The 19,290-nt window shown below is 52.2% G+C and overlaps 6 protein-coding genes across 6 annotated transcripts; all 6 read right to left on the minus strand.

Annotated features, from left to right (window-relative positions):
* Window positions 1-258: 258 nt before the first annotated feature.
* On the minus strand, window positions 259-2,380 carry N7537_008965 (uncharacterized protein; the record flags this gene model as incomplete). The annotated part of the gene is made up of 2 exons (XM_056900019.1): window positions 2,059-2,380; window positions 259-1,997 (listed from the first exon to the last, which is right to left on the minus strand). The coding sequence occupies exons 1-2, from the start codon at window positions 2,363-2,365 to the stop codon at window positions 259-261; spliced, it is 2,046 nt and encodes a 681-aa protein (XP_056748687.1). The 5' UTR covers window positions 2,366-2,380.
* Window positions 2,381-3,737: 1,357 nt separating this feature from the next.
* On the minus strand, window positions 3,738-7,935 carry N7537_008966 (ABC transporter ATP-binding protein; the record flags this gene model as incomplete). The annotated part of the gene is made up of 7 exons (XM_056900020.1): window positions 3,738-3,847; window positions 3,898-4,145; window positions 4,250-5,557; window positions 5,612-6,028; window positions 6,076-6,511; window positions 6,562-7,663; window positions 7,714-7,935. 7 exons carry the CDS (start codon window positions 7,933-7,935, stop codon window positions 3,738-3,740), a joined length of 3,843 nt encoding a protein of 1,280 aa, XP_056748688.1.
* A 653-nt stretch (window positions 7,936-8,588) lies between these two features.
* N7537_008967 (Bcpks5) lies at window positions 8,589-10,082 on the minus strand (the record flags this gene model as incomplete). Its single annotated transcript, XM_056900021.1, has 2 exons — window positions 8,589-9,634; window positions 9,665-10,082. The coding sequence occupies 2 exons, from the start codon at window positions 10,080-10,082 to the stop codon at window positions 8,589-8,591; spliced, it is 1,464 nt and encodes a 487-aa protein (XP_056748689.1).
* A 55-nt stretch (window positions 10,083-10,137) lies between these two features.
* Window positions 10,138-10,575, minus strand: N7537_008968 (uncharacterized protein; the record flags this gene model as incomplete). The annotated part of the gene is made up of 2 exons (XM_056900022.1): window positions 10,138-10,496; window positions 10,539-10,575. The coding sequence occupies 2 exons, from the start codon at window positions 10,573-10,575 to the stop codon at window positions 10,138-10,140; spliced, it is 396 nt and encodes a 131-aa protein (XP_056748690.1).
* A 21-nt stretch (window positions 10,576-10,596) lies between these two features.
* On the minus strand, window positions 10,597-13,028 carry N7537_008969 (uncharacterized protein; the record flags this gene model as incomplete). Its single annotated transcript, XM_056900023.1, has 2 exons — window positions 10,597-11,366; window positions 11,459-13,028. 2 exons carry the CDS (start codon window positions 13,026-13,028, stop codon window positions 10,597-10,599), a joined length of 2,340 nt encoding a protein of 779 aa, XP_056748691.1.
* Window positions 13,029-13,204: 176 nt separating this feature from the next.
* N7537_008970 (Bcpks5) lies at window positions 13,205-19,038 on the minus strand (the record flags this gene model as incomplete). Its single annotated transcript, XM_056900024.1, has 8 exons — window positions 13,205-13,531; window positions 13,607-15,136; window positions 15,225-15,855; window positions 15,919-17,774; window positions 17,827-17,916; window positions 17,969-18,658; window positions 18,711-18,865; window positions 18,921-19,038. The coding sequence occupies 8 exons, from the start codon at window positions 19,036-19,038 to the stop codon at window positions 13,205-13,207; spliced, it is 5,397 nt and encodes a 1,798-aa protein (XP_056748692.1).
* Window positions 19,039-19,290: the final 252 nt, after the last annotated feature.

Raw genomic sequence — 19,290 nt, forward strand, 5'->3', positions numbered from 1 at the left:
ATCTTCTTCGGCTTCGGCTTCGTCTTCGACTTACATTGAAGTCTCGTCTCCTGCAGCAAGAATTGAGTGTTCGCCTCCAACTTACTCTTGTCACTAGCGAGGGATTTTGAACCTTGGTCCTCGTTTCTTAGATTCTTAAATTACATAGTAAGCAATTGAATACGAAGATTGGTCCTTGCAGCTGTAAATTCGATGCGTTTGTCATGCAAGGAAAGATGAAATGCCTAGGTACGGAATTCTAGTGGGAAACCATGCAATCTACTGGGACTTGCAAGCCCCGCCGACTTGGGGCTCGCTCTCAAGGACCTCATCATATTTCGAACTGTGGTGTCCTGAACTGTGGTGTTCCGTGCCATGGTGTCCCCAGCCGTGGCCATGTTTCCGCCCGTGACCCCTAGCGATTCCACTAACAACACTGCTTGGAATGGCGCTCGGGGTGTCAGTGGGGACTTCGCTCACCGCGGGAACTCCACTTGGGGTGTTGGGTGTATAAATAGTAGTCGCGGCCGGAATTTCACTGTCTGATCCACTTGCGGTCGCATCCACGATGTCACTGGCCGTGGAGCTAGTAACAGACGTTGCGATTTCGATCACAGAACTACTCCAAGTGTTCCCAGATCCGCCTCCGATCACGGCAACGCTCCCACTTATAATCTCGGCTGCTTGCTCGGTAGTTTGACTTGCAAGTTCGGTGGTGGTTGCACTTGAAGCGGCTTCAGAACTCTGCCTTGGGGCTTTGACCGTTGTCTCACTCGAAGCGGCCTTGATGGCTGCACTGGCACCCTCGCTAATGGCGACCTTTGCGGTCGCGCTGGTGGTGACACTAGCAGCCGTGGTTGTCGAGGAATCATTTGTACCATCGAGGCCCACGCAAGCAATGCTCATCTTTTTGCCAGTCGCCGAGGATGAAGAGTCATCAATGGACTGTGAGAGGTCCCAAGTCATATTGACATAGGGCCAGCAGATTCTACCATCTGAAATAGTCACCATGTCACCAGCAATGTAAACATCGTCGACGCTGAAAGCTTCACCAACCTTGGAGCCGGTGGAGTCGACTTGCTGGAAGAAAGTTCCAGCAAAGGTACCCCGACATCCCATGGCAATGAAGTCACAAGTCGGGTTCGAGATTTCCTCCCAGGTGACGAGGGCATTGCTACTTCCAAAGGCGGCAGCGTGAGCATTTGAGCAATCGTTCGATCCAGAGGTCACCCAGTTGACTTGGCTATCTCCATCCTCGGTTCCGACCTCAGACGTAGCCTCGGCACCAACCTTGGTATACTTATCAGAGAAAAGCGATATAGCAACATTGCGACCGTTCGTGCGGTTCTGCACGTTCGTGTAGCCCGTTCCCATCCACGCGTTCTCTGTCACATCAATCGCGCCGCGGGAAACCCAGGCGAAGATATACTTGGTGGTATCGGCAAACCGAGCCAACGCACTGTAGCTACCAGACATACCACCCATAGGCTCACCAGATGCGCCGTTTGTAGTGTTCTCGTTGGAAATTTTGACTCCGTCGGTAGACATCCCTTGCGTCTTGGTGTTCAACCAGATCGCGCCCTGATCTTCGGCGCAAATACCAGCGAAGGGGGCGTCGTCGGCTGCTTCGAATGCAATGCCGGTGTTGTGGCTGCAACCCCATGCACTACTAGCACCAGTGATTGTCTCTAATTTTCCGCTGGCCGAGACGTACTCCACACTGTCACCGAAATGGCCCGATGCGTCGCCGGAGTAATCAGTGACGACAAAGTATGCACCGTAGAGCTCTGCACTCTCGGAGTAGACGAGGTCGCCGTTCATGTCAGGAGAGGCGGAAAGTCCTTCGGACTCGTGTACGCCCGGTCCACCCAGCCAAGTCTTCCATGTCTGTTTTCCTGAGGTGTAGCGGTAGAGCACGGGAACAGGGGTATCGCTCGGTGGTGCATTGGTGGTGCCAGAGGGCATGGCCTCGTTGGTGAGAAGGGCAAATCCATCATTGTGAGCCACAAGACCTCCAGCTATACCATGCATTAGTGGTCCCTCTTTTTTTCATTGGCTATGGGCAAGCGGGCAACACACCTTCCTTTCCACCAGAGACGGTCACAGTTGTACCAGTAGCAGCAAAGGTGGTAGGATCCAGCTGCTGCACATGAACATCTGTGGCACTGGAGTCAAGATAGGCAATATACGCTGATTTCCCATCGGGCGACACCGCAAAGGGAGTACGACGGTGGTGGGGATATCCAGTCCAGTACGCCGCCTTGACGGGGTTAAAGGCGTAGTCGAGTGCCAGCACATCGACGTGAGTCTTGAGGTTAGACTGAGAAATGGCAGCGCTGGCGCCCAGCGCCGCAGAAAGCAAAGAAAGAATGAAAGTCCCACGCATGTTGGGGTGGTCGGTATTACTATCTATCGGCCCTGTCTCATGACGGATCGGCGCTCTTTAATACCCCATTTCTTCGGGGAACTTCTTGAAGGCCAATTCACACTGAGAAATCAGGGGTGTCATCCTTATGCCAAGTGGGTTGTGAAAGTGGATAGATTGGCACACCCCTGTCTGGTTTATAGTAGTTCTGAACGGAACGGGGCCTTCATCCGGCACACAGTGTTTCAGCCTCGTTCTTCCGAACCTCCTGTAACTCCACGTCTTTAATTTCTCATCAAGCCGGACCATCCCACCAGGACAGAGAAAATTATCGAAAATTATCCACGAGTCAAGTTAATGCTTCGGTGAAACAGCCAGTCTCAAGGGGCATACAAAGTACTCATAATTGTCGATACTACTCCGTACTTCGTATACAACACCCTCTTGATGCATACTTGCATACTTGGATCTTAGTGCACGGCCTCTACCATAAGTATAGCCAGTAGGTCATAACTTTGAGTTTGAACAACTTTGCTGAGGACTGAGCTGTTCCAACTCATTGGGTATACCAGTACCAGAGAGCATGCTGCCGCGACAACTCATTGATCCATACTCGTGAAATTGGATCGTCACCTGATTTATGTAAGTTGCAAACCCGGACCACCTAGGCAGCTCCTAAGGGGTGTTCCTCTTTGACCGCAGTAGAGTTCGTGAAGCCTGGTTGGATGAGCCCTGGGGCTTCGGGACCTCTCGGGAGGTTTATTCCGGCTGACTTAGCAACCCTTTGGAGCCCCACCTGCCAATCTTGGAAGTGCCGTGGTGACAACTGGATTAGTCATCCATTATTTGCAAACCACCTGGGCAGCAAAAGAAATGCCTTTATGAATCATTTCATATATACTATTATCATATTATCCATACCTAGGTAGTGTAAATATGACTTTCAATTTCAAGTACATTGTGGGTGTAGAAATAATGAATGCTTACTACTCTTTTGAAAACAAACCCTTTAGTTAACTTGTTTCACCCATAACCCTGCAGTTTTCAATCGCTCGTTACTCTACCAAAATAGCTCGAAGTACTCTAAAAAAGAACGTATTATGCATTATAAAATTAGAAGGGCTTTCCTAAAGTATCAAAGCTGTGTTTTTAGATCATAGAGTACCAATGGCATTAATTGGATTTTCCTTTGCCGAACCCAGGTGTACTGCCCAAAAAGTGGATTCAGAGAGGTATAGGAGTGTGTATTCTTAATTCATGTCTATCTGCTGCTTGTAAACCTCATAACCCAACGCTTACCTAACAAACTCATAGAAAATAAGAAAAAGGAGGCGAGCGCAATATGTAGTGGAGAGCCTATCTCCCCACTAAAATATATATATATCAAATCTATCTACTCCAACCTCTCCAAACTCTGCAACTTCACCAATTCAAAATACCTCCCCCCAAGCTCCATCAACTCTTTGTGCGTCCCTTGTTCCACAACATTGCCTTCATGCAGCACTAGCATAGGTTAGTCTCTACCGCTATAAAATGAAATATGGGTTTCTTACCATAAATACAATCGGCTTTCTGCACCGTGCTTATCCGATGCGCGACGGCAACCGTCGTTCGGCCTTGAGCCGCCGCATTGAGAGCATCCTGGACAACCGTTTCAGACTCAGAGTCGAGTGCAGATGTGGCCTCATCTAGGAGGAGGATACGTGGATCACGAAGAAGTGCTCGCGCGATGGCTATTCGTTGTTGCTGGCCGCCAGACAGCATGCCACCCCTCGCTCCTATGAGCGTCGAGAAACCGTCACTGAGTCGAGTGTTAGTAGATATTCATCTCAAAGCAATCAGAAAATATAGAACAAACATAACCGAGAGAAACATGCAAGGGTGTAGGGATGAGGGGTGGCTTACGGCAGAGATTGGATGAAATCGTAGATATTCGCATCCTTGCATGCTTTGGTGATTTTCTCCTCGGAAACGTCCTCGTCATCGGTCCCCAGGGTAATATTCTCCCTGATGGTTCCTTGATATAGTGTCGGCTCTTGGCTAACTAGCGCAAGGTGATTCCTGTAGCTTTTGACATTCAACCCCGAAATATCTTTTCCATCTACCAATATCTGTCCCTCTTCAGGATCAAAGAACCGCTCCAGCAAGGCAATGAGGGTGCTCTTCCCACACCCACTCGCCCCCACAAGACCTATGTATTGTCCCGGTGAAACACTCAAGCTGAGGCCGTTTACAACCACCCTCTCTGGTCTGTTGGGATATCGGAAATAGATATTTCGCATCTCCAAGCTGCCATCAATTTTGGCTAACAGCTCGCCAGTTTCTTGACGCGCATCAATGTTGACAGGTCTGTTCAACAACGTTTTGATATCCTGGGCCGCCTGGCGAGATTTGCTCATATCGGGCGCGAAGGAGAAAATGGCGCCAGCGCTGAATGCGCCTACGACAATAGCTGCATAAGCGATGAAAAACTGGACCATTGAATACCCTTCGTGGATAATTAGACTTCCTCCATACCAAAAGGCTAGCGCAATGCAGAGGAAGTTAGCTGACTGTGACGCTGCATAAAACGTTGATGATTTTAGCGTTGAAACAACCGACTTTTGTCGCTGTGCTTCCAATATGTTGTGATACTCTTCTAGTACATGGCTTTCGAGGTTCAACGATGCAACCGTCATGATAGCAGAACTTGCCTCACATGCATAAGTTGCTGAAGCTGCATACACAGCCTTCGACTGTCGAGCTATTTCACCGAGGATCTTGAGTCGGACGAGACCACAAGTAAGAACAATTGGAATGGTTGCGGTACAAACAAGCCCAAGCTTCCAACCTATCACAATCGATACAGCAATACCTGCAACCAAAGTCGTTGAGACAATAAAGATGGACCCTAGTGTTACACCACTCATGCCCGCAAGGTTGGTGGCATCTGTGGATAACGAGGATGTAAGAGAACCGGCCGAGAAAGCAGCTTTGTCGAACATGAAAATATCCTGATGGAGAATTGCTCGAAAAGAACGATCTCTGGCACGGTGAATCAGTCGCTCGGAGCAGTAGGCGAAACAGAGACCCGATACTCCCCAGCCTAGGAATGCAGTACCTCCCAGCATCAAATACATTGCACTCCAGAAGTTGACATCATGGCGTAACTTCCCATACATATTAGGGGGTAACGACATTGCTGCAATTGTCTTACCGTAGAACACAGCCTGTCTAGGGGAATGGTCAGCATCAATATTCTGCGTAGCGGGTGGGAGGGAGTTTTACGTGGGATTTCCAGCGCCTGTGACGATTGAGAAAAGCAGACCACAAACCATTGTAAGCGTCTCTTCCTTGTTGAAGTTGGCGACGAACTTGATTAACGTCCATAACGAGTATTCACAGTCACCAGCCTTCCCCTCGGGATCTCTCCTGGGGTCTTTGGTTCCCCAGTGCTGCCCTATATTGTACGTGAAGTTGTTGGACTCATTGACCTCATCTTTCAAGTCAGGAAACTCGGGACCTGGGTCAAGGGGAGAGTTTGCATCGCCGGCGACGATACTCCTTTCAGTCGACATGCGCTGCTTCTCCACTAATTCGTAATACACCGATCGTTTCTCAAGTAGCTCGTTGTGGGTTCCTTGCTCAACAACACGTCCGTGAGACATGACAACAATGTTGTCCGCCGCTGTGATAGTGGATAGTCTGATTCATAATGAGTTTGTAACTCTTAAGAGTAATAGAACACCTACCGGTGACTGATGGTGATCGTTGTCCGACCCTTAGCGGCAACATCAAGCGCCGCCTGTACCAGCCCCTCGGCCTGGGCATCTAGAGCTGAGGTAGCCTCATCCAACAACAAAACCTTCGGATTGCTAATAATAGCCCGTGCAATGGCAACTCGCTGTTTTTGTCCACCCGAGAGTAATGAGCCCCGTTCACCAACACTGGTATGGAATCCTTCCGGCAAGGCGGAAATGAATTCTAAACAGTTCGCGTTCTTTGCGGCGTCAAACACAAGTTTTTCCAACACATCATGAGGGGGGTTTTCGTGTTCAGTGCCTATCAGACCAAATCTGATGTTTTCGAATACAGTTGTAGCGAAGAGCGTGGGCTCTTGCGTGACAATCGCTATTTGTTGGCGTAACCATTGCAAATTTAGAGATGTGATGTCGTGGCCATCGAGCACTATCATGCCATCATTAGCACCGTCTGTCTTTCACGAGAAAAGGACCCACGTATTTGGCCACTTATTGGCTCGTAAAACCTTTCAATCAGACCTGCCAATGTACTTTTCCCACAGCCAGAAGGACCAACGATGGCAGTCGTCTTTCCAGCTGTAAATAGAAGATTTACCCCATCTAAAGTCAGGACATCTGGTCTAGAGGGGTAAACATGGCGAATGCCTTTGAGTTCTATTGTCCCTGATGCGGCTTGTAGCTTGCTTCCTGTGGAGGATGATGGATCCAGCGGTGACTCCCTAGACACGGTTGCAAGAATCTTTCCTGTTGCTGCAACGCCGGTTGCAAACGCTTGGAAATTGGGTGTTATGTTACCAAACGTGAACGCTCCAGTCAGCGTAGCAAGGAGAATGGTTATAAGGGCTCCCAATTCAATATCGCCAACTACAAGATAACGAGACCCTTGCCAAAACGTCAGTCCGTAGGTTAGGAATATGACACCATTCATTATGGCCATCATGACCGCAAGGGCAATGCGACTTCTCAGACCATAGGCCTCGGCCTTGGTCAGAAACTTCTGATACCGATCGGCCAGCTTGTCTTGGATCCCAAATGCAGTGACGTGTCTGATTGAACTGATAGCCTCTTCGGCAGCTGTTGATCCGTCTGCATATGCTGATAAAGACATGTGGGTATACTTGACCATGAACGAAGAGCATACACTCATAGATCCAGTTTCCGCCACGATGGCGGATATCAGAATAAGAGCCATGCGCCAGCTTTTCACAAAGCTAATGATGAAAGCTGCCCCAAAAGTGGAACAGGAGTATAAAGTCAGAGAAAGTTTGCCTGTCAAAGAATCTTGGATCAGATTCATATCAGCAGTAATTCTGGTTGTGATTTCTCCAGCCCCCAGCACATCAAAAAATGCGATGTTTTGGCGGAGGATGGCGGCGAGATATCTCTCCCGAAGTCGTTGAGTTATATTTTCCCCTCCTATCATGAATCCAACGGTCGAGATGTATACCGAAAAAAACTGTCCAATGGCGATGTATACATAATACAAGGCGAATCTTGCGACCAGAGATGAAAGGTGAGAGCCAGAAGATGTTCCCAGGAAGAACTCCTTGAATGCTTGGGCCAAGCCCCCGAGAAAGAGCTGTATGGTGGAGATTAGCTTGGGAGGTTGAATGTCTGTGAAGAGCTTACAAAAGATATGGGTTGAAGGGCCCCTCCAATAATCGCTGCAATTGAGCTGATGATGAGAATGAATAGTTCATAGCTTGTTGCACATGTGTATAAAAGTTTTAAGCGACTAGTCTGCGACTCCGAAGTATATATTTGGCGCTTGAGAATCTCTTTTTCGTGTTCTTTTAACTCCAGACTGGGTGCCACGGAGGGAGAGAGCGCGCCTGTACCTTGGTCGGACATTTCGATGGTCTGGCGCTCGAGAAGACACGGCGGTTTCGACAGTGAAAACGATTTCTCCAGAAGATTGCTCCAGTAGCATGGTGAACCAGGTGAGGTATAAGTAGTGTTGTCTTCGTTCTCTTGTCATAGTTGTCTGCCCAATCACAGGCGACACTAGCTAACTCATCGTGACTCATATTACACCATTCCCATCTGGGCATAGATGGTTCATTTTGTCCTATCATGTCTCAAAAAAATTGCAAGGTTGTTTAATAGGCCTAGATGTAAGAAAGGCAGCGAGAGTTGCGAAATCCAAGGGGAAAGTTTGTCAATCTGCAGGGATTAAGACGGAATGCTTAATCCGCAGCCAATCATGGGGGTAACGGTCGTTGGTAGATACACGGAGATAGGAATATTTATTTTACTATTAAATACTTAATTTACAAGGGTTCGTTTGTTCGTTTGTTCTTTTGTTTTTTGGTGTTCAATCTCTCAAGTGTTGCACCCGTTATATAGTGGGTTCGTACAGATGGAACGGAATATGTATGCCAGATTAACATGTTTCTAATATCTATGCTATGGATCTCTCATAGATGGTCCAATCCACCAAGGTAGATACCAATCCAAGATATCATCCCGGCCAATGTGTCTCCTGTCAACCCGTCTCAATTGGATTACCGCTTGGACACAATCTTCTGACCGTTATCAGTCATGATAGTAATTTCCTGCGCCGTAATGACCCAGCCAAATAGGCCGGCGCCCTTTGCGACACCGACAAAATGTAATCCTGAGGCGACAGGCAGCTTGCGCGTCTCGCCAGCCTCTTCAAGGGAGTCTTCTGTATACTTGGCCAGCGCAGCTGTTCTCACACGCGCAATACCAGGATGGTTGACGATGCGAACCGCCCGTGGTACCTCCGCTTCCCCCTCTGCAATGAGAACAGCGACAACAGCAGTTGCAGTCTCGGTCAGAAGAGCCACATCCATCCATCCATCGATGTGAGTAAAATCAGGTTGTATGCCTAGGAGAGGGGAGCCGAGAAGCAGGGCCCGCCCCATGGTGGCCTCCGTTTCAGTCACCTCATCCCCGACTGCGACACCACCATCGGCAACGACCTGCGTTGGACGGTGGACCGTGACATGAAGGCCGGTAATACGGGCGGCGCTTGCGAGGTAGCGCTCGGCCATAGCACCAGAGCTGAGAATGTGCAGTGCCGCCCCGGTCCGGTGGCAGAAATGCGCGAGAGCTTTCACAGTGTCGACATTCACAGGCTTAGCGGCCGTGTAACTATCCCAGAATGTTCGATTGGACGCGCAGTGTGGAACCGTGTCTACATCAAACATCTCTGAGGAGTAGTTGGTAATAGAAGACAAGTCGGCCGAGACGGTAGACACTTTATCTAGGCCGGTAAACAGGTTGGCCAAGACACGTCCATCAGCAGGTCGCACCAATGCGATGATGCGACTGACAGATTTGTCCTCTGCGAGCTGCGTGACAATGCGCTGACCAAGGTGACCAGTGGCACCTGTAACTAGGACACTTCGGCCCTGGCTGCCAGGGATACGACGCGGCGCCGCAGGACCATCGAGGTCAAGAGCCATCTCTTTGTCCCAGTCCACTGCCTCCAGACCCTCAAGCAGCGAGGCCATGCTAGCGAGGCTAGGGGCGCCCATGAGTTTGTTTAGACGAGGGGCGTCCCCGAATTCCCGCCGGATGGCAGCTTAGAGTTGAACCAGCACCAGCGAGTTACCCCCTGCGAGGAAGAAGTCCGACCGTTGGGTCAGCGTGGGGTGGGGAGGAAGCACTTGAGCCCAGAGGCTAGCAAGGCGTCGCTCAGCGGATGTGAAGTTATGTAACTGGTAGTCGACGCCCCCAGATTCCATCTGGGGTAGGGGCAGGGCCTGGACAGCGCGGCGGTCCACCTTCTGATGTGCGGTCAGTGGCATGTTATCGAGAGGCACGATAATAGCAGGGCACATGTAAGGAAGGATGACGAGAGGAAGCCGGGCTCGCAGCTTGTCAACCATCTCAGTGTCAGTAATTGCCTGCTTGCTGCCGTTGGCGTTGGCGTCAATGACGATATGAGCTGAGAGGAAGGTTTGTTGACTGTCATTCCCGTGTAGTGTCACCACAGCGTGGGTCAGGGCACCGTTGGACTCCTTGATCATAGATCGCTCAATCTTGGCTAGCTCGATACGGAAACCTCGAAGTTTGACCTGAGTGTCACCGGCGATACATGCGGGCGCTCTTGTTGCCATTATTCTTGGCGAAGGGGTCGATAATGAATGCCTGCGCCGTAAGCTCCGACTTGTTGAGATACTCGTTGCGGCCGACACCGATACCACCAAGCAAAATCTCTCCCGACACACCGATGGGTACCGGCTTCATGTTCTCATCGACAATGCAGGCAGAGTAGTTAGGGAGCAGTCGGCCCGGTACAGGAACCCGGAGGGCCGGGTCGCGGACATCGGCCTCGGCCTTCATGGCAGAGATGGTGGTCTCTGTCGGTCTGTAGCTAGTGTAAACTTTCAAGTTGGGCAGTGCCTTGGTTGCATTGCGGAACTCGTTCAGTAGTCCAGCACCTGCGTGCTAGCCGCCGAACCACGCCGCCTTCCACGACTTACAGCGGCGAATGTTCTCAGGCGCAAAGCGGAACCACATATCGTACTCGAAGGGAGTTGCTTAGGTCATCGTAACACCATGCTCGGCCATAAGGCGGGTGACCTCCAGGGGGTCACCACGGGCATCAGCTGGGACGACAAGTAGGCAGCCTCCGGTGGTCAAAGGGGCGTATATTTGCAGCAGGGAGGCGTCGAAGCTAAATGCGGCCTGTTGGAGCATCACGTTGGCGAGGTTCCCCACGTCCCATTCCCGATGGTAACCTTCGAGGTTAGCGCGCAGGTTAGCGTGCGAGACAACGATACCTTTGGCTTCATCGGTGGAACCACTGGTGAAGATGATATAGGCGGCTGCATCGGCGGTGGCATTTACCTCTCTTGACTTGGGGGGAAGAGCAGTACGAATGGGCTGCGTATTAACATTGATGAAGGCCACATTGCTGCTCGCACCAAGTTCACTAGTCCGGTAGGCGGTCTCATCATCGGTCAAAATGGCCACTGGCATAGCTGTTTTGACATTGCTTGCCAGACGATCGGTACCATTTCGAAGGTTTAAGGGTAAGTAAATAGCACCAGTACGATGAATCGCGAGCAGAGAGCAGATAAAGTCGGCCGTCGGCATCTGGAACACCGCAACAACTTGCTGCCTATCGTCGTTTGTGGACAGCTGATCTCGGATAGCGCTGGCGATGCTTTCAACCCGCTGATCCATGGCTGCGTACGTCAGGACAGCCCCCATGCCGTCTTTGATGGCGACCGAGTCGGGATGTTGCATAGTCATGTCGTCGATGCGATGGGCGACGGTCGCGGGCCATTCCAGCTTCATGTCGGAGCCTGTATAAGTCCATTTGCTTAGCCAACCCCAACAATGAAGTTAAATCTAAGAAGAACTGGGGATGAATAAAAGTGGGATCAGTATCACAAACCTTGTCCAATATCCAATGCCTTCCTGATATCATCCTGGTCCCACTTGTCCAGCTTTCCAACCTCGATCCTGTCACCCTGCTTGGCCGCTTGGGACAGTAGGTTGACGTAGCTATTCAACAACAGCTCAGCCGCATTCTGATCATACAAGGCCTTTTGGACGTGAATACGTAGGGAGGTCTCTCCAGAATCCTCCTTGATCTCCAGGACAATATCGTATCCGCTCTTTGCAGTGTGCCACGCCTCATCACTCACCTTGCACCCGGCCCAGCTCCTCTGGCCGTCATGGCTAGGGACCAGGCGGTAGTCCACAAAGATTTGGAAAACAGGGGACCACGAGTTGGAACGTGGCACTGCCAGCTCGTCCAGCATTTGGTCGAATGGCAGAGCAGAATGGGCCAACGCGCCGTACGCCTTTACACGGGCGTCAGCGACTGCCTCGCCGAATGTCTGGCGCCCGGCGGGACGGTCAAAGCGCAGAGGGAACACGTTGAGGAAATTGCCAACACTGCCCATGAAATTGCTGTCAATGCGGTTGGCGTCTGCCATACCGATCATGACCTTGTCTGTTGTGTCAGCGGGCAGCATACCCATCAATAGCGATTGCAGACCGGCAAGGTAGGCGTGGAACGAAGTGGCTCGGCATCCACGCGCAATTTGGTTCAGCTTAGCGACGACCAGGGCCGGGAGAAGCCGCTGGGCAATGTGCGTATCATATGAGTCGAGTGGAGGGCGAATATGGGTCTTAGCAAAGGGAAGTAGGTCAATGGGACGCACAAGGTCCTTGGCTGGGAGCATCTTGCGGTAGGCCTCGATTGAGGGCTTGAGCGTGCCGGTCTCGTACGTGATACGCTGCTTCTTGGAAAAGGCGCGAGCCTGACTTAAGTCAAGAAGCTGAGGGATGCGTTTATTGGGACTGTTGTATGCGCGCTCAATGTCCATCATCATGATCGTGAAGCTGTGACCGTCGAGTGATATGTGGTGAGAACCCATGAGCATATAGTGCTCCATGTCCGAGACAGAGAGCAGACGGAGTCGGACTGCGGCCCAATCGCCTAAGTCCCACTGATGCTTGTACATGGCCAGGTGTTCCGTCTCTGCCTCTCCTTCATTGGCGATTTGGGCCGTCTCGAGACGCACGACTGGCTTGGAAAGAATGCCCTGCATGGGTCTCTTCTCATCATCGTCGGACCAGTAGAATCTAGTTCGCAGGCTTTCGTGGCGCTGGGACACCGATTCGACGGCCTTGGCCATGTCCTTGATGCGAAGCTTACCTCGTAACTTTGCCATGAAGGAGATGTTGAATGTCGTCGGATCCTCAACGTAGTGGGTTAGGAACCACATGCGCTTTTGTCCATATGTCATCAACTCTGTGTGTTCGCTGGCCAAGGCGACGACCTGCTTACGCCTTTCCAAGAGAGCTTCCTGCTTCCTCTCCTCAGCCGTCATCGTGGGCTTGGGGGGCGTCCCGGGCCGTGAAAGTCCGTTCTGGCTGGCCACACTCGTTCCCGGAGTTGACACCGTCTCCGCGGGAGTCATGGTTCCCTTCCTCGACAGAGAGTATGAGGTCATAGTATCAGTCCTTGACAAAGTGGTCGAGGCCATGGCCCCACTCCTTGACGCTGATAAGGGCAAGGCAGAGGATATCTCAATTGCCTTCGGTGCGACAACAGGTGTGACAACGGGCGCGGTGAGGCAGCCGATGGGGCTAGCTTCGTGTTGGAGGTATCACCGTTACCCAGTTTGTCCTAGTCGAGGATAGAGGCGGGAATCTTGCCCATAACACTGTCTACCACAGCTTGAACTGTGGATCCGGCACCGAGAATCTGCAAAACGGGCAGATCTACTTCAACCTCCGACAAGAACCAAGTGCGGACCTCTACGGCCATGATGGAGTCTAGTCCCTGTTCGACAAAGGTCATATCCTCGTTCAACGGCTCATCTTGGGGAATCATAAGGACACGCTTGAGGCGCTCAACGAATGCGTCCTTGACAATAGACTGAGCCTCATCCCGCGATTTGGCAGACGCCAGACGGAGACGTGGGCGGGCCGACTTGCCGGAACCACCACCTCCCTAGCGAATAATGGCCGTGGCATCCGGCAGTATGAAATGGCTAAATTTGGGGTCCTCGTGCAGCTGGGCCTGGACGTTGGCGGCGTTGCGGACAGGCTTCAGGCCGCTCGCGACCTGGGACACACCAAGGTGGGCGTTCTCGGGCTTACCGGTGAGGATCGCCTCACCAAATAGCTGTAGGCAGTCTTGCTCCGAGCTGTCCCGGTAACCCATCTTGCTGAAGTGGTCCTTGTCGAGGGTTGTGGAGCGCTCAAAGGCACCCAAACCAGACATGGCGCCGAGCGCCAAGTCGGATCCCGCTACACCACGGGAATCGCGACGCTGAGCGGCCAGGGATGTCATGAAGTTGTTAGCCATAATGTAAACAGACTGGCCAGTATTTCCAGAAGCACCAACGGCGGACGTAAAGGGGATAAAGAAGTCTAGGGGCGTGTCGTAGAAGAGCTCATCGAGCAGCGTGGTGCCTTCGACCTTGGGTCCAAAAGTGCAATCGAGATCCTCATAGGTCATCTCGTCAAAGAGAGAGTCAGCAAGGACTAACGCACCATTGGTCACACCTCCGACAGCTGGCATCTCAGCAGTGACTGTTTTGTAGCACATGTATAGGGACTCACGGTCACAGACGTCGACGGTCATAACGCGGACATCAGCACCGTTTCCCGCAAGCCGCTCGATGAATTTGGGGTTCACATTGGGCCGGCAACTGCCAATGACAATATGACGGGCTCCATGAAGAACCATCCAGTTGCAGATCGACAGTCCAAGCTCACCGGCTAGACCGAAGAGCAGGTAGGTGGCGTCGGCGCAGAAGATGGTGCCATGGTCAATGGGTCGCACAAGGACATTCACGGATGCCGTGTTCCAATCGACGACGCTGAGATGAGCCTGTGTGGCTGGGTGACCAGCGACGCTCTGCAGAGGAATGACAGCGGCACCAGTATTGCGGTTTGTGTGGTGGTTCTGTTTTAGCAAAACAGACACAGTCCGGACAGCCGCCTCGAAGGCCTCGCGAACCTTCTGCACGGCGATACCTAGCTCAACATCAGGCCGGGGTCGGACGAAGTCGGCAGCAGTGCGTGTGGGAGTGTTCAAAAGGATGCATAGGGAAAGGAGCTCTGCGCTACCACATCCTGGCGCCAAGTTCACAAGGAGGGAGACGTGACCGGGGAGTATGAGAGTTTGGACCAGGCGAATCGGCAACTTAGAGTGAACGAAGACATACTGTTCTGTCGTGGCTTTGGTCTTATCAGCAGTGGTAAACATAACGTCCACTCCCTCGGCGGCGCTCTCGCGGGTCAAAGCGTCCTTGAGAACCTCATCAGCCTCATGTACTACAATAGTACCATGGCTAGATGTAGCAGCAGTGAGGATGCTCTGAGACATGAGCTGCGAAGCAATGGCGGCTAGGACTGCGCTGGTGTTGGCTGGAGCCGTGGTTGTCCGTTCGACAGGGGCGCGGGAGACAGACTCGGTCGCCGTGTCAAGGAGGGCAACTAAGGCCTCACCGGTATGGGCGTCCTGACCTGCGGCCAGGGCAAAGAACCCCGCTTGTTGGACACGGATAGAGTACAGCAGTGAGTGGTTGACATTGATAGTGGTCGTCTTCTCGGTACGGGGAATAGGCAGTACGCGTAGGGGCGAGGTGGTGGCAAGCTCAAAACGCCTTGCCATCCTCCGAGGCGTTGAGCACTACCGCCTCCTTAGTGGGGTTAACCACAGCCTGGACGGCCCTACGGCAGGTGTTATAACGATCGTTGGCCGCAGTGAACGGCAGGCACCGAGCAATAAGAATCTTATCTTTGGTGTGGTACACTTCGGATTCCATGCTCCACAGCAGGTTGACGCCATCTTCCTCCCTGAACCAGCGGTAGCCCAGCTCGAGGCGCATCAGAGACTCGGCGAGAGTTTTTGTGTTAGGCGGAACATCCGTGTCGAAGTCGAGGACCTGCATGTTGATGTTGGGTTGCTCGAAGCGGACGCAACGCGACACTCCTAAAACCATCGCAGAGTAAGGGCTATCATTTCGTGCACCACGAGTCACGTACAGGATGCTTCGACCGTTGCGCCACAGAGTCTTCAGGGCATCGAGCTTGACGGCGCTGCGATTCTCAAGGAATTGCTGGTCGAGCTCAGCAAGAGAAAGCACTGAAGTTCCCGGTTCTAGACCAGCAACATGTAGCCCATCCAGCGACTCCAGCTGGGTAATGCCCTCGTATAAATCGGAGATCAGGGCAATGGTCTCGGTGGCAAACTTGGCAATAGCGGCCTTGCGTCCACCGACTACTACCAAGTGGCCCTTAGGAGAGGCGTTAGGAACAGGTGTGCTGATAGGGTCACGCAGCGTGAGGACGCGGTCATCGACAGCTTGGCAGGCAAATACAGAGTACTACTGCAGCTTGTTATCCACAGGGCTGTGGGTTTCAATGCCGGCAAAGCCGTTTCGAGTTGCAAGCTCACTCCACTGTTCCACGGAGAGGCAGGGAGCGTCGGCTTGGCTAGGATCCACATCGGCACCCTCCCACCACTCGGGAAGACCGCCCAGAATAGTGCCGATGCTCAGGAAGTCGTTGCTGATGACATCGCCCACGAGGAGGTAACCACCGGGTTTGACAAGGCGCCTGGCATTGGCCATGACCGTTTCCATGTCTGCGCCGGCGTGTAGAGCAGCGGCGGCCAATACGACGTCATAAGATTCCTCTTCAAAGCCCTGCTCGCCCGGCGGCTTATCCATGTCGTACTTCGAGAAGGCCATGCGGTCGCTGTACTTCTGAAATCGAGTCTGCGCAGCGCTGAAGCCCTCATCAGAGACGTCAGTGAAGGTGTAAGTCTCAAACTCTCCGTTAAGTGCAGACAGAATGTTGCTGGTAGCGGCGCCGGTGCCAAAGCCAATCTCTAAGATGTTCATGCGAGAGTAGCAGAAAGTGATCTGCCTGAGGAGACGGCCATACCAAGCGTTGGCATTCTCGGAACCGTGAGGTCCCGCCAGCTCTTGGTAGAACTGATGGAGAAGGCCGTCCTTCATCATGTAGTCCACCATATCGCCGCCGGTGCGAACGACTTCCTCTAGATTCTCGCCCACGACTCCCAACAGCTTTACGAACACGTGTTGGTGGTACCTGGTCATGAGGGAGCGGATATAGCCAGTGGAGTCGTCCATGGCCTCCATGGGTACAGTAGGGTGATTACCTTCCGAGACAAGGGACACAACGCGAGCTGCATAGTCCAACAGGCGCTGGTAGTGTGGCAAGGCGTCCTCTTTCTCTTCGGCGAAGATAGCCTCATACAAGCGATGCAGGTGGTAGAAACCCATGCGCTCAGCTGCCAGCAACATAGCCGTGTTCTCAGGCCCCAATATCGCATCGGGGCCCTTGATAGCTACAGTAACGTCGGGGGAATCCATGCGGTAACTGATACGAGAAAATACGGGAGCGTCATCGTGGGCAGTGGCGGCAGCAAAAGGCTTGACTCCAACCGAGTCAAACTGCACGAATGGATGTTCACCATCTCCGAAGAAAATACCAATGTCTACCACCATGGGAGTATCAGGAGTGATACGAGTGGAAGTCTGGTACTGGAAGGTACGATTGCGCTCATCGATACCGCTGGAGAAGTAGTATGGGTTTACAGTGACGGAGCGGATGCTGGTCGGGACGTGGAGTGCCCAAAGACAATTGTCATGAGGGTGGGCGTAAGCGGCAAAGCCAGTCTGGATGGCCGAGTCGAGTAGACCGGGGTGGACAAGCAGCTGATCCTCCCAGTCGTCGCCAGCCTCATCCTCGAGCTCACCGGTAGCAAAATCCATCTTGCGCTGAATAGCACGGACGCCAGTGAAGGGGCTGCTGTAGTTGTAGCCTAACATGGTAAACTGCGAGTACAGGCGTTCCGGCTCAGCGAGTCCCAGGTTAATCTCGTGGATCCAAGAGGTAGGCAGAGTGTCCGGCCGAGGTTCGTAGAAGACCATACCGATAGTACCACTGAAGTTCAGGGCTAAAGGAGTGGCACTATCGTAGGGTAGACCAGAGTGGCAGCTGATGTGGCCCCGCAACTTGTCGCTGTTAAGGATCTCAATGTTGACAGTAACACGGTACTTCATGCCGGCATCGTCATTGCCAAAAGTGAGGGCGCGACCGATGACGACGTCTTCGAGGCTGATCATGCCAAGCTTGCGGTTAGGACCGGCAATAGCAGAGGCAGCCTCGAGGGCCATGGCGACATAGCCCATGGCGGGGAATACCGATTGGCCCTGAGAGATGGGCTGATTTCAGCAATATGACGCAGGACTTATCCTTCTTGACCAGATACTCGTTTGCAATGATAGTGTCTTCATATGGCTTGACAGCAAACACGGGCAGGGGTGGCTCTAATCTAAGAGTCTCGCGGAGGATCTGGCCCAGTCAATACAATCCGGGCGAAAATGCCTTGCGCTCGTAAACGTACCGCTGTGACATATGGGAGCTTGGAAAGCTGATCCACCTTTATCTGTCCCTCTCCCAAGACGCTATCAACCGCTTTTTGGGCCTTCTTCCACACCTCGGGGTGCTTGACCAAGTAGTACAGAGTAAAGGACAGCAATCCAGACGTTGTCTCATGGCCGGCAACGAGAAAGCTCAACGCGTTATCGGTAGTGCTCTTTCCTGTCATGTGCTTTCCAGACTTAGGATCGGCGTTGTTCTGCATGGCAGCGACTAAATCCTTGGGCTCGGTGGGGTGGCTTGCGCGATGCGTGACGATGTCGTCGGAGACTTTGCGCAGATACGCAATGTCCTCAAAGTACTGCTTGTTTTCGTTGCGGTAGTAAAGGTTTGAGACCGCGTTGTCGGGTCTTCTAGCACGGTATCTGGATGTTCGGAGCACCCTGGCCATGGCCTGGAGAAACGGGTGCGTCTCGGTGCTATAGAAGCTGTTGAATCGGTAATCCATGGAGCAGAGAGCCAACGTATCCATGGCGAGGCGAATGAAGTCTTCGCTGGGAGTGAAAGACTCGTTCTTGCCGAGTCTCGCCCATTTCAGAGCCAGCTGGGTTGCAATATCATGCATGTCGTCAAACATACCCCGGACGGCACCCGGTCCGAAGGCTGGCATTAGCACCCGATGGGCAACCCGCCAATTCTCCTCCTCGAGGTAAGCCTAGCGGGATGTCAGCGGGTGGTCATTTCGTTTGTGTTGGTCGGGGTCATACAGTGATGAGGCCATCATTGGCCGCCTCTCGGAGTTCTTTCATGACACCAGCAGGGACTTTGCGGAAACGTTTCTCGTCGCATAGCTCGTTGATGATCTTGTGTTCGGAGGCGAAAGTGACTGGAGACTTGAGGAGCCAGATTCTGTATATTTCACCTGAGATAATCTGTCAGCTCTTAATGATACAAGAGAGGTTTTTGTGGATGCTGACCATGCTCTTCCGCCATGTTCATAAACGATCCCAAAGGGAATTCATTATCGATCACCCCAACCATGTATCCAAGGAGAGGCCAGCCCGGCGGTTCTGGAATTGGCAGTATCTCTGTCATCTTGATGATTTGTCACTATGTATTGAGGAGAGAAGTTAGAGAATGTGGAAAATCGGTCGGTTAATTAGAGGGATGAAAGTAACCCGGGGACGTATGATTCTCAGTGGGTGCTGTACTATACTCCCAAGGTTAGATCAGGTCAAGTAATCCGAGCCAACAAGATCTCATCCTAGCTGATTCGTCCTTTACACAGCATCGGTAAATTCCAGGCAACAGAATTTGAAATGTGGTGGTGTCGAGACAATGTCAGTT

The sequence above is a fragment of the Penicillium hordei genome, assembly GCF_028827395.1.
Source record: "Penicillium hordei strain IBT 12815 chromosome Unknown utg000005l_segment0_segment0, whole genome shotgun sequence".
NCBI classification, from domain to species: Eukaryota; Fungi; Ascomycota; class Eurotiomycetes; order Eurotiales; family Aspergillaceae; genus Penicillium; species Penicillium hordei.